Source organism: Callithrix jacchus, chromosome 3, assembly GCF_049354715.1.
Source record: "Callithrix jacchus isolate 240 chromosome 3, calJac240_pri, whole genome shotgun sequence".
In the NCBI taxonomy this organism is placed as follows: Eukaryota; Metazoa; Chordata; class Mammalia; order Primates; family Cebidae; genus Callithrix; species Callithrix jacchus.
The window spans coordinates 18,230,531-18,243,055 of record NC_133504.1 but is presented as its reverse complement, the minus strand read 5'-3'; the positions used below and the strand labels follow the sequence as shown (position 1 = coordinate 18,243,055).

General features: G+C 41.9%; 1 protein-coding gene across 1 annotated transcript in view; it reads left to right on the top strand.

Moving 5' to 3' along the window:
* The window catches only part of GALNTL6 (polypeptide N-acetylgalactosaminyltransferase like 6), a 1,268,478-nt gene that overhangs the window by 1,228,846 nt on the left and 27,107 nt on the right, over positions 1-12,525 (top strand). The window contains exon 11 of the mRNA XM_002745217.6: positions 7,058-7,174. Within this exon, the coding sequence (XP_002745263.2) occupies positions 7,058-7,174 (117 nt within the window). The remainder of the gene's footprint in view (positions 1-7,057; positions 7,175-12,525) is intronic.

Below are 12,525 nucleotides of genomic sequence, written 5' to 3'. Positions count from 1 at the left end.
AAATGGTGGCAAAAATATGAAGAAACTGGAACCATTGTACACTGCTTGTGGAAATGTAAAATAGTTCAGCTACTGTGCATAGCAGTTTGATGGCTCTTCAAAAAGTTAAACATAGAATTACCTTATGACCCAGCAACGTCATTCCTAGGTATATAGCCAAAATAACTGAAAACAAGGATATGAAACGTATTTACATGCCAGTGTTCACAGAAGCATTATTCACAGTAGCCAAAAAGTAGAAACAGGTTGGGCGCGGTGGCTCATGCCTGTAATCCCAGCACTTTGGGAGGCCAAAGTTGGGTGGATCACGAGGTCAGGAGATCGAGACCATCCTGGCCAACGTAGTGAAACCTCATCTCTACTAAAATACAAAAAATTAGCTAGGCATGGTGGTGCATGCCTATAATCCCAGGTATTCAGGAGACTGAGGCAGGGGAAAGGGGAATCACTTGAACCCACGAGGTGGAGATGGCCTCCCTAGCTGAGATTGTGCCATTGCACTCCAGTCTGGGGACACAGCAAGACTCCTTCAAAAAAAAATTGAAACAGTGCAAGCATTCATCAACAGATGAATGGATACAAATTTGGCATGCATGTGCGTGTGTGTGTGTGTGTGTGTGTGTGTGTATTTATATAAATATATATGAATATTGGCCTTAAAAGGAAATGAAGTTCTGATATATGCTACAATGTTAAGTTAAATAAACCAGACACAAAAGGGCAAACATGGTATGGTTCCAACTTATATGACGTTTACAAAATATTATTTATAGTCAGTAGAATAGACATTACCAGGGGTTGGGGAGAAGGGGAAGTAGGGAGTTATTGCTTAATGATTAATGGCTGCTGTTTTGAATGATACAATATTTTGGAAATAGATCATGGTGATGGTTACACAACATTTTGAATGTACTTAATACTAGCAAATCGAACATTTAAAAATGGTTAAAATGATAAACTTTATATTATGGGTATTTTAATCAAAATCTTTTTTTAAAGCTCATGAGAAGATGTCAAGGGCCTAGGAGACTGGAATGGAGAGGGAAGGAGTGGGACATTCAGTACCTAGGACTAGAATCATCAGAAATTGTCCATTCACTGAGGGGTAGGGAGTTAGGTGTGATGCTCAGATTGCCAGATTGAGATCCTAGGAAACCGTGTGAGGCATTGTCGAGATTAACTGGTGATACAGACTGAAGAATAGGCCTGCAATGCTGGACCAAGCCTTGTTCAGCTGCGGTCTCATTCGATGTAAGTGCTGTGAGTGACCACATGATCTAATAGAAATGTGATCCGACCATAGCAGTGCCCCATTTACCATCACAGATGATTCAGCCGAAAAAAATTAACAAACAAATAAATAGCAGCTAACATTTACTGACCACTTGGAATGTACAAACACTGTGCCAGGCACTTTGCACGCATCCATTTAATGCTCACAACTGCCCTCTGAGGAATGATTGTTCTCGTTTTACAAACTTTATGTTGAGCCATGATAGCATGGCTCAACATAAGGTTTGTAAATGGTTTTAGGAATCAGCCATTCCCTAAAAAAAAATGCCTTACACTGTCAAACTTCAATATCTGTGTTCATTTCTGATTCCTACAAAAAAATAGTGTCCTTCTGTCACTTTACTGTGTACCTTCAATTCTATTCATCCTCCAGGGTCCCTTCCAGTGTGATCCATCTTACCAAGTACTCCAAGCCATCTCACTCAGAATATGATTTCCTCTTCAGGCCTCACTTAGCATTTAGTCTCTTAAGAAGATGTCTTCAGAGTAATGTCTCCCTGATATGATTGTGGGCTCCTTGAGAACAGAAGCCAGTTTTTCTTAGTCTTTGAATCTCTAACCACAAAGTGCCTTTCATTCAGAAGCACTTTCAGAATAGAATGTTGACTTTCTGTAAGTGGATGAACTGAGCTTTAAAATGGTCAGGAGGCTGAAGTGGGAGGATCGCTTGAGCCCAAGAGTTAAAGGCTGCAGCGAGCTGTGAGCTGTGAACACACCACTGCGCTCTAGCCTGGGCAACAGAGGAAGACTGTCTCTTGAAAAACAAAATGAAGTAATAGGGAACCTTATTTGTACCTTTTGTAGCTCATGAGCAGAACCTGGACCTGCTCAGTCTCCATTCACTTCTCTTTTTGTGTTATCCTAGTGTCGTCTGTCTTTCCAGCTCTGCATATAAATTTACATTCCAAAGTCAACTATAGTCCATAGGCTGGGTGCAGTGGCTCACGCCTATACTTCCAGCACTTTGGTAGGCCAAGGTGGTGGATCACCTGAGGTCAGGAGTTCAAGACCAGCCTGCCTCTACTAAAAATACAAAATTAGCCGGGTGTGGTGGTGCGTGACTGTAATCCTAGCTATCTTGGAAGGCTGAGACAGGAGAATTGCTTGAACCCAGGAGGTGGAAGTTGCAGTGAGCAGAGATTGAGCCATTGTGCTGCGTCCTGGGCAACAAGAATGAAACTCCATCTAAATAAATAGAAAAACAAAATAAAATAAAATCAACTATAGTCAATAAAAGGGAGTATCTTAATTTTTATTACCATGTTAAAAACAGCCAGAAATATTGGAAGTCTCCAGCCTTTCTTCCATTCGTGTCCTCTCTGATGTCCTCACTAGACCATCAGGTACACAAAGGAGAAGACCGGTTCTTTTTTTATTTTTTGCTATATATCCAGTTTCTGGCATAGTGCCTGGGACATAGCAGGTACCTAGCAAATATTGTTGAATGAGTAATGAACCCACCACTTGTTACTTAAAAGACCTAATGCTATCAGGAGAAATTAGCAGACCATGCTGGCTCATTTTTAAGCTAACCCTCTCTAACAGCCAATTGAATTACCTACCCCACATCTACTAGCCCCTCTGGCACAACTTTTTGCAGGAAAACCAATACAGAAGTGCTTGGACATATCCACTTACAGTTTTGTGTGTTTGTTTCAAAAATCTTGACATTTATGCTGCATTGCCCTCTCTTGTACCTCTCTGATAAAAACTTCCTGTGTTGGGGTTGGGGGTGACAATATTTAAGCTGAGCCTTCTCCTTTACTCTCTGCCAGACCTACTCCTGATCCTTGCCCAAAAGGAGATTCTCTCTGTAATCCTGTCACACATTGTTTCCCCTTTTCCTCATTTTTCTCCTTCCCAACCCATTCCTAGCCAAGCTCCACCTCATTTTCTAATCCTGTTCAGTATCTCTTGAGATTCCTTGACACAATTTCAATTATATTGAGCCCTGAAGTTGGGCATCAAAGGAATAAGGCCTGAAAATGATTGATTGTGTCATAGGCCTGTTCAGTATCCCGTGCCCTAGGTTTGGACATGTGTGTGTGCGTGAACTGCTCCACCTTCAGCCGCAGGTACAGAGCCCATGTTAAAAAAATGTCAATCATTGTAAGTGTTCTTGTCTACGTTATTTTTAATTTTAGTACTGTGATTAAGCAAGTGTTAGAATCAGTTTGTCAGAATTTTATTCATTTGTTTATTTGAATGGAGTTGAGTTTGTGAGCAACATGAGAGAATCTGAATATGTGCTGGAGAGAGGCGGGTGGACAGGTAAGAAGAGAAGGAAGCGGGAATGGCTGGATACGAATCCTGGCGAAGAGCTGGATATTAATCTCGTACCCAGCTGCCTACCTATCCGATAGTGAACTCGCAGTATTTCCTCTCTGGCACAACTTTTTGCTGGAATTTACACAGATGTAGACAATTAAGCCTTTGAAACCTGAAATTTGGCTTCCAAAGCAGTTTATCCCATTGTCTACACAGATGCCACTTGAGTGAGAATTTAGAAAATTCAAGAGTTTAGAAAATGATATCCTCCATCCCTGCCAGAGGCCGTTTGAGCTCATAACATTTAAAAACAAAACGAGGCTCTCCAATAGGCTCAGGCAGATTTGGCAGACTTGTCACTCAGTGTCCCTGGCTTGGGTACGTTTTCTTCTTCTCCACATCCTCCTTTTCCAGGAGCACAGTCGCTCCACAAGTGAGTTCAAATGCCAGCCGACATAGGAGAACAAGTTTTCAGTCTGGAGCCCACTGGCCATGAACCTGCAAGCAGCTGCTTTTTCTTCCCAAATGTGTTCCGAGCTCCTGGACTCAAGTAGAAAAACAGTGGCCTGAAGTTGTCTTCAGTAGAAACTGATACTCGTTCTCTAAGAAGAGTGTGTCTGCGAGTTAAATGGCCCAAGAATGAAAAGAAAGACCTGCTCAGAGTTCTGTCGGGCAGCTTTCAGGTTATAGACAGCTGTAGAAAACCAACACACTGCACTCACATCAGGAGATCAAATAGGAGATTTACAGAGTGTGCCAGGCTCAAGAGAGTGCTAGCAAAACCTACCTTTGACCTTCTCGGCGTTTCTATTTCACTAGAGAAACCCCGTCACACCTCAGGAAACTGATTTTATAAATCGTGTGTTTTAAGCTTGGCTTCACACATTCCAGAGAGAAGCTCCTCCCTGGTACTTGTTTCAGGGAAGGTAGAGTAAAGGCAAGAGAAATGAGAGTGAACCAGGTGCCTTCTGACAACCAGCCAAGCTCGTTCCCTGTCCTTCTAGGTCTCCTACACTAAGAGAAGGAGTGCAACCAGTTTTCAAGGAGTCAGGGAAGGCATTTTTCCCTATTTCAGGGTTCAAATCTGGAGTCGATGGATTCCAGGAAAACCAATGCAGAAGTGCTTGGACATATCCACTTATAGTTTTGTTTGTTTGTTTCAAAAACCTCCATCACTTTTCTTTGATTCTCAGAGAAATCTGTAGGCAAAACCAGGTTCAGAACTGCTCCCCTCTACCCTGCATTATTTCACATTACCTTGTCATCAGGGACAGAGACCCCAAAAGCAGAGGCCCAGCAGTAGCAGATGAACCCAACCTGTTGCCAGAGTCCCTGAATAAGGAGATTCATACCCACCACATTGATTCTCTCCTGACTGGCATCCCCAATCTCTATTCCTAGAGTAAATAAAATAGGAACTCTCTCTCTCCACCACCACCATTCTATCCCAGCATTATTCATTACTTTCATGATACTCTGAATATTTCATAAAAGTCTTCTCTCTTCCTCATTTCCCACCCCAGCAGGAACAGGCCCAGTTGGGTATTTTTCTGTTGCAGAGAAACTCCTTTCCTTATCTGCTCAGTCAGGCAAAAGAACCTTGGTTAAAATGATCAGTTGGGCCCATTGTGGTTTTGTTTCCATTCTTAAAAGGACCTAAAGGGATTATTATAATCCAGGACTATGTCAAGGCTTAAAAAGGAGTAAGATCATTGACTTTATGTAAGCTTACACACGTAAGTGGCAAACTATCAAGATTATCCATCTCTGCTACAGGCTGTGCTTCTGACACTATCAGGAAGACTGGTGAAACCTTCAAGCAGGAAGATATGAGGAAAGGGCTGGGTAGCATTTCACACCTGTAATCCCAGCACTTTGGGAAGACGAGGCAGGTGGATCTAGTGAGGTCAGGAGTTTAAGACCAGCCTGGGCAACATGGTGAAACCCCATCTCTAAAGTAAAAATACAAAATGTAGCTGGGCATGGTGGCACATGCCTGTAATCCCTGCTATTCAGGAGGCTGAGGCAGGAGAATCGCTTGAACCTGGGAGGTGGAGGTTGCAGTGAGCCGAGATTACGCCACTGCACTCCAGCCTGGGTGACAGAGTGAGACTCCGTCTCAAAAAAAAAAAAAAAAAGACTAAAGGACATGTCTGTGCCCAGACTCTACTTCTGTTGCTGTTTCAGCTTTTGACACTTTTTATTGTCCACACTTTTCCTACCTCTAAGTATTGAGTTTCTTATATCAGTGCTAATATGATCATTGTAAAGAATTATCCCTTTTCCACTCTGCAAATTTTCAAAGGTCAGGTTTTATGTAGAGAATCTTTATCCAGTATAGTATTTCAGCATTAATACTGTCTTTCCAATTTTGCTAATACTCTAGAGTGACATTTAATTTATCATCCAAAGCAAAGCTAAACTACCACAATAGGTGTAGACCGAGACCATTATAGCCAAACTAAAACCAAGGTCACGATGTTTTGCACAGAACCATGCAGGGATAAGTGGTTCACGCTCCTCCACCACTTACTGTGTCTGCAATACCCACCTCATACTGGATTTGTCTCCCGCTAGCATGATAATGGTGGAAGGTGCTTTGAAGCAGGAAGATAATAAAATCCAAATTAAGCACTGTCTAAAAAGAAAAGTCTTCCCTTTTACTGAAGTCATGAACTCTAGCCTGCCCCCTATATTGCATTATCAACACATTCTTTGCAGCAAGCAGCTGCAGTTCGGTTGTTTAACCATCTCGTGTTCTGTAGATGCAGAGTGGAGTGGACTATGTTGTAATAACCATAATTGGTCTGTCGCCTGATGCGTGCAGCAAGTCAATACGCCAAGATATGGGGTTGCAGCAGAGAAAGCGGTTTAATCATAGGGCCGCCAAATGAGGAGATGGAAGGAAACCTCAAATCTGTCTCCCCAAGGAGTTTGGGGCTAGGATTTTTAAGGGTTTTGGAGTAAGCCAAAGTTGGGAGATCATTGATTGGTCACAGAGAGCAGGATGAGGTCATGGGACAGAAGATGAAGAAACAATATTCTCATGTTGATCCATTTCCTGTGTGAGGGTCTTTAAACTGGCTGCCCTCAGCTGTTCTGCTGGAATTCAATATCTGCTTAAGCAATTCTTAAACAAAAACCATATGATTCTAACGGTAGAAATCCTATGTATAGAAACAATGGTGATCCAAATGGTCAGTATCCAGTGCTACAGAGTTTCGGTGACAAGGAAGTGGGTCAAAGTGCAGACTGATTAATACTTAATTACAACTATATTTCTACGCAGAATTCTAAAGCCTGTGAAGATGGCTTCAACGTTACATTTAATTCCCTGATTTTTCTTCATAAATTGCACACAAATTCAAAGTCTCATTCGATATGCATGTAATCAAAAAGATCATCTAGGTCTTACTTAATCTATACTGTGGTTGTTAGGAGCCAGTGATAAAACATGGCACAGCTCCACACTCAATGTTCTTTCTTCTTTCCACAGATCCGAAACATAGCAGCAAATCTCTGTGTGGACAGCAAGCACGGAGCCACAGGAACAGAGCTGAGGCTGGACATCTGTGTCAAGGACGGTTCTGAACGAACATGGTCTCATGAACAGGTGCGTCAGCTCCCAGAAGCCAGGGCAGTGGGAGCCAGTAACAGGGGGCTGAGGCAGACACTGGAGGATGCAGCCGGAACAAATCTCCGGATGGTGCAGATGGTGCGTGTGGAACCTGGAGTGAGGCTGCTGTGTCACCAGCCAGCCCTGCAGTTCAGTGAATCACTTAGCCCCCGTTTATGTTTCTTCTCAGAGCAGATGTGATAATCAGTTCAGATAATATACACAGTTATGCTTTAAATATGAGAAAGCATGGGAGAAATGTGGACTGCAACTCTAGCCTTATTTCTTTTCCCAGAACAAGAGTTGAACACAGAAAGCCTGTAGAGTGCTGTGGAACACTTCCAACTAAATTCCATGGTTTTAATGACTCTGTTGCTGTGTTTGGGACATTATCTAACCTTGCTTTTCCCCTGACCATGAGCAGATCACTTTACATGGGCCTCCTGCATTGTAGTAGTTTTTAATCTTACACATGAAGGATGTAAGTGACAACACCCCGACGTGGACTTTAGGAAATACTTTAAGGCTGTAATTCGATCTTTGTTTTGTTTTGCTTTTTTTTGTGGGTACATGGTAGGTGTATATATTTATGGGGTACATGAGATGTTTTGATACAGAGATGTAATGCATAATAATCACATCGTGTAAAATGGGGTGTTCATCCCCTCAAGCATTTATCCTTTGGGTTTACAAATAATCCAATTATATTCTTTTAGTTATTTTTAAATGTTCAATTAAATTATTATTGACTATAGTCACCCTGTTGTGCTATCAAATACTAGGTCTTTTTAATTCTTTTGAACTATTTTTTGTACTCACTAAGCATTCCCACCTGCCACCTGCCACCTGCCACCTGCCCCCACCCCCACCACCCTCACCAGCCTCTAGTAACCATCTTTCTACTATCATCTCCATGGGTTCAGTGGTTTTGAGTGTTAGATCCCACAAATAAGTGAAAGTGTGCAATGTTTGTCTTTCCATACCTGGCTTATTTCACTTAGCATAATAACCTCCAGTTCCACCCATGCTGTTGCAGATGACAGGATCTCATTCTTCTTTATGGCGGAGTAGTACTCCATTGTGTACAGCACCACATTTTCTTTATTCATTCATCTATTGATGGACACTTAGGTTGCTTCCAAATTTTGACTATTGTGAACAGTGCTGCATCAAACATGGGAGTGCGGGTGTCTCCTCAATATACCGATTCCTTTCTTTTGGGCATATACCCAGCAGTGGTATTGCTGAATCATGTGTCAGCTCAATTTTTAGTTTTTTGAGGAACCTCCAAACCATTCTCCATAGTAACTGTACTAAGTTACATTCCCAAAAACAATGGATAAGGTTTTCTATTTCTCTGTATCCCCAGCAGCATTTGTCATTGCATTTTGGATATAAGCCATTTCAACTGGGGTGAGATGATATCTCACTGTAGTTTTGATTTGCGTTTCTCTGATGATGGATGATGCTAGCACCTTTTCATCTGCCAGTTTGCCATTTGTATGTCTTCTTTTCAGAAGTATCTATTCAAATCTTTTGCCCATTTTTTAAGAGTTTTCTGAGTTCCTTATATATTACAGTTATTAATCGCTTGTCAGATGGGTAGTTTGCAAATATTTTCTCCCATTCTATGGATTGTCTCTTCACTTTGTTGATTGTTTCCTTTGCTGTGCAGAGGCTGTTTAGCTTGATGTGATCCCATTTGTCTATTTTTGCTTTGGTTCCCTGTGCTTTGGGGTATTACTCAAGAAATTTTGCCCAGACCAATGGCCCGGAGAGTTTCCTCAATGTTTTCTTGTAGGAGTTGTATAGTTTGAGGTCTCAGATTTAAGTCTTTAATCGATTTTAATTTGATTTTCGTATATGACAAGAGATCGTGGTCTAGTTACCTTCTTCTGCATATGAATATCCAGTTTTCCCAGCACCATTTATTAATAAAACTGTCTTTTCCTCAGTGTACGTTCTTGGCACCTTTGTTGAAAGTGAGTTCACTATAGGGTAGGGATATGTTTCTGGGTTCACTATTCTGTTCTCTGTACGACTGTCTTGCTTTTAATCGAAAAACATTTCAATGCAACTCAGTTAGTGTGTGGATTTCTAACCCACTTAGAAATGTGAAAGTCCTTATGAGCATCTTTCCTGATACTGTGTCACCTATGAAAGAGAAAAGATAGATAATGGGTAGAACTGTCTTTGCTCTCTTTTAGTGTTTTATATTTTAGAGATGGGGTCTTGCTCTGTCACCCAGGCTGGACTGCAGTGATATGATCAATGCTCACTGCAGCCTCAAACTCCTGGGCTGAAGCAATCCTCCTGCCTCAGCACCCTGAGTAGCTGGGACCACAGGTGCATCTCACTCAGCTCACCTAACCCTTTCACTGTTTTCATTTTAAATTAAGAACTATTTCAGGTTGGGTGCAGTGGCTCACACCTATAATCCCAGCACTTTGGGAGGCCGAGGCAGACAGATCAACTGAAGCTGGGAGTTCAAGACCAGCCTGACCAACATGGAGAAACCCTATCTCTACTAAAAATACAAACTAGCCAGGTGTGGCGGTACATGCCTCTAATCCCAGCTAATCGGGAGGCTGAGGCAGGAGAATCACCTGAACCCAGGCGGCAGAGGTTGCAGTGAGCCGAGATTGTGCCATTGCACTCCAGCCTGGGCAACAAGGCCAAAACTCCATCTCAAAATTTACAAAAGAACGATTTCAATAGAAAGCTATAGAAAACATCATAGCAGATATTTATGTACTCATCATACTCACCTTTTATGAAAAGCAAAAAGGTAAGCAAGCAGTTCCCAGTAACGCATTACTGCCTCCTATGTTCCTCCAGTGTTCATCTTGTACATTAAACTGGAGAAGGTCCACCATGTCCAGCGCAGGACATTGAACAGGACATTGTTCAGATGTGCTGAGATTCACTTCCCTTGCTCCACCTCCCTGCCCCTCCCTGCCCCACGTCTACCACACTTCACAACGCAGAGCATCACGATGTGAGGGAAACAGCCACAGACCAAGTCCCCAACGCAGTCCAGAGTCGTTCAGTCCATCCACAGTGCCTCTCCTCTAGCCACTGATCCAACCTTTGAACCCTCTCCCCACAGCCTCATGGTATTCTGGAAGGACTGTGGGCCTTGTAGTCAGGCCAATGTGGATTTTAGTTCAAACTGTGTGGCCTTGTGAAATTGTTAAATCTTTCTAGGCCGTAGTTCTTCCATCTTGGACAGGGTGGTCAGGAGAATACATCTTGCAGCAGCATCTTGCACAGGCACCAGGTGCAGAGCAATATCCTCTCTCTCCTGCCTTCCTTCTCTCAAACACCCACAAATCCCTTTATGCTAACACCAATTAGAAACCTCTCTCAAGTCCAAGGCAGCTGGCACTTTGGCTTCATTTATCTGTTCCCAGCATAGTCAGCAAATACTAGTTATTATTCACTCAAATATACCCTGCCGGCCTGGGCACAGTGGCTAGTGCCTGTAATCCCAGTGCTTTGGGAGCACGAGGCAGGTGGATCAGTTGAGGTCAGGAGATCAAGACCAGCCTGACTAACATGTCAAAACCCAGTCTCTAGTAAAAATACAAAACTTATCCAGGCATGGTGACATATGCTTTTAGCCCCAGCTACTCAGGAGGCTGAGGCAGGGAATCATTTGAACCTGGGAGGCAAAGGCTGCAGTGAGCCAAGATCGTGCCATTGCACTCCAGCCTGGGTGACAGAGTGAGACTCCATCTCAAAAAACAAAAAATACATACACACACATATCCATACATATGTGTGTGTGTACAGCCATACATACACATACACATATATGTGTGTATGTATGTATATGCATGTGTGTGTATTATATATATATATAAAAAATGTGTGTGTGTGTGTATTTTTTTGTTTAAAACCCATCTGGTTTTATACACACACACACACACACACACATATCCATACATATGTGTGTGTATACAGCCATACATACACATACACATATATGTGTGTATGTATGTATATTTATGTGTGTCTATTATATATATATATAAAATGTGTGTGTGTGTGTGTATAAAACCAGATGGGTTTTAAAGAAGGCTCTGTGACTCCAGAATTTATTGATAAGAATCAAACACGAGTGAAAAGTTATTTGCCTCCTCCTTCCTCTGTCTGTTTAGATAAGCACCATGGGGGATGTTACCACGCACCTGAGGAGTAGTGCTGGACTGTTAACTCCAACAAGCAATTCTGACTTCAGCCTGGGAACAAGAGAGATGGTTTAGAAACTATGGGAAAGACCAGCATCTAGAGCGGAAAAGGACTTTTTCAAAAAGAAAAAGGAGCAAGCCATCAGGAAAAGCTTCATTTCTTGGTCTAAATTCCTCTCTACCATCTCTATTCAGCCCAACCAAGAAACACATGTGGCCAGCTGGTGAATATAAAGCAGGCCTAAATGCCTGAACTGGGTTTAGTTTCTCTATCCAGCAAGGCTCTAGAATAAAATCTGCTCTGGCCTGCAGATTTTATTTGACAGATGAACATGGATGTTAACAAAGGCAACGATATTGCATACACTTTAAAAATTGTTGGTTCATTCCCCGCACCCTCCACTCCCCATCCCCAGGCTAAACTGCAAAAATCTATGGCCTGTAATTCAAGAAATGGTCACCAGAGAGCAGCACTAGACAAGCAGAAAACTACGTAGGCAAAACAGAAAAACCAGTTTAATACAGCTCTTTAAAAAGATTTCCTGTCTCTAGAGATCCTAAAAATGAAGCTACAGTAGGATTGAATATGGTTGATAAGTGGTGAAAAATGCATCATATTTGAAATACTGCCATATATTGACTTGGAGGTTAAACATTACAAGCTGTTTCATTTGCCGGTAATTAACTGTAAGCTTTATTCAGTATACCACTCAGTGACTTATAAGAATTAGGAATCACCCTTACACATTTAAATTAAAATTCCTGCATGAGGAAAGCATATCAGAACATGAAAATTATGGGTTTTCTTTTTAATTCAAAAGCATTCAAAGAACGCAAAAGGAGACTTGTTAGAGTTGAAATGCTCTAGAATTTCCAAAGAAAAAAGTGGCAAAAATTGTTTTAAGTGAGTAAACAAAATTGTTACGTGGGAAATAAAAAAGAGTCCGTTGAAGAACCTGTAAAAGAAAATGCCTTCTGCTGCAGAACACTGGTGGTGACTGATGTTTCCGTGAAGGAAGCAAGTGTATGATTCATTTTGCCAGGGTGATCTGCATAGCTGTTTGATATCATGGTAGCATTATGCTTCCTTTGGGGATCAAGAAAGAAAAACAAAAATAGATCCTAATAAGATTATAAGGTCTGGAAAGAATACTC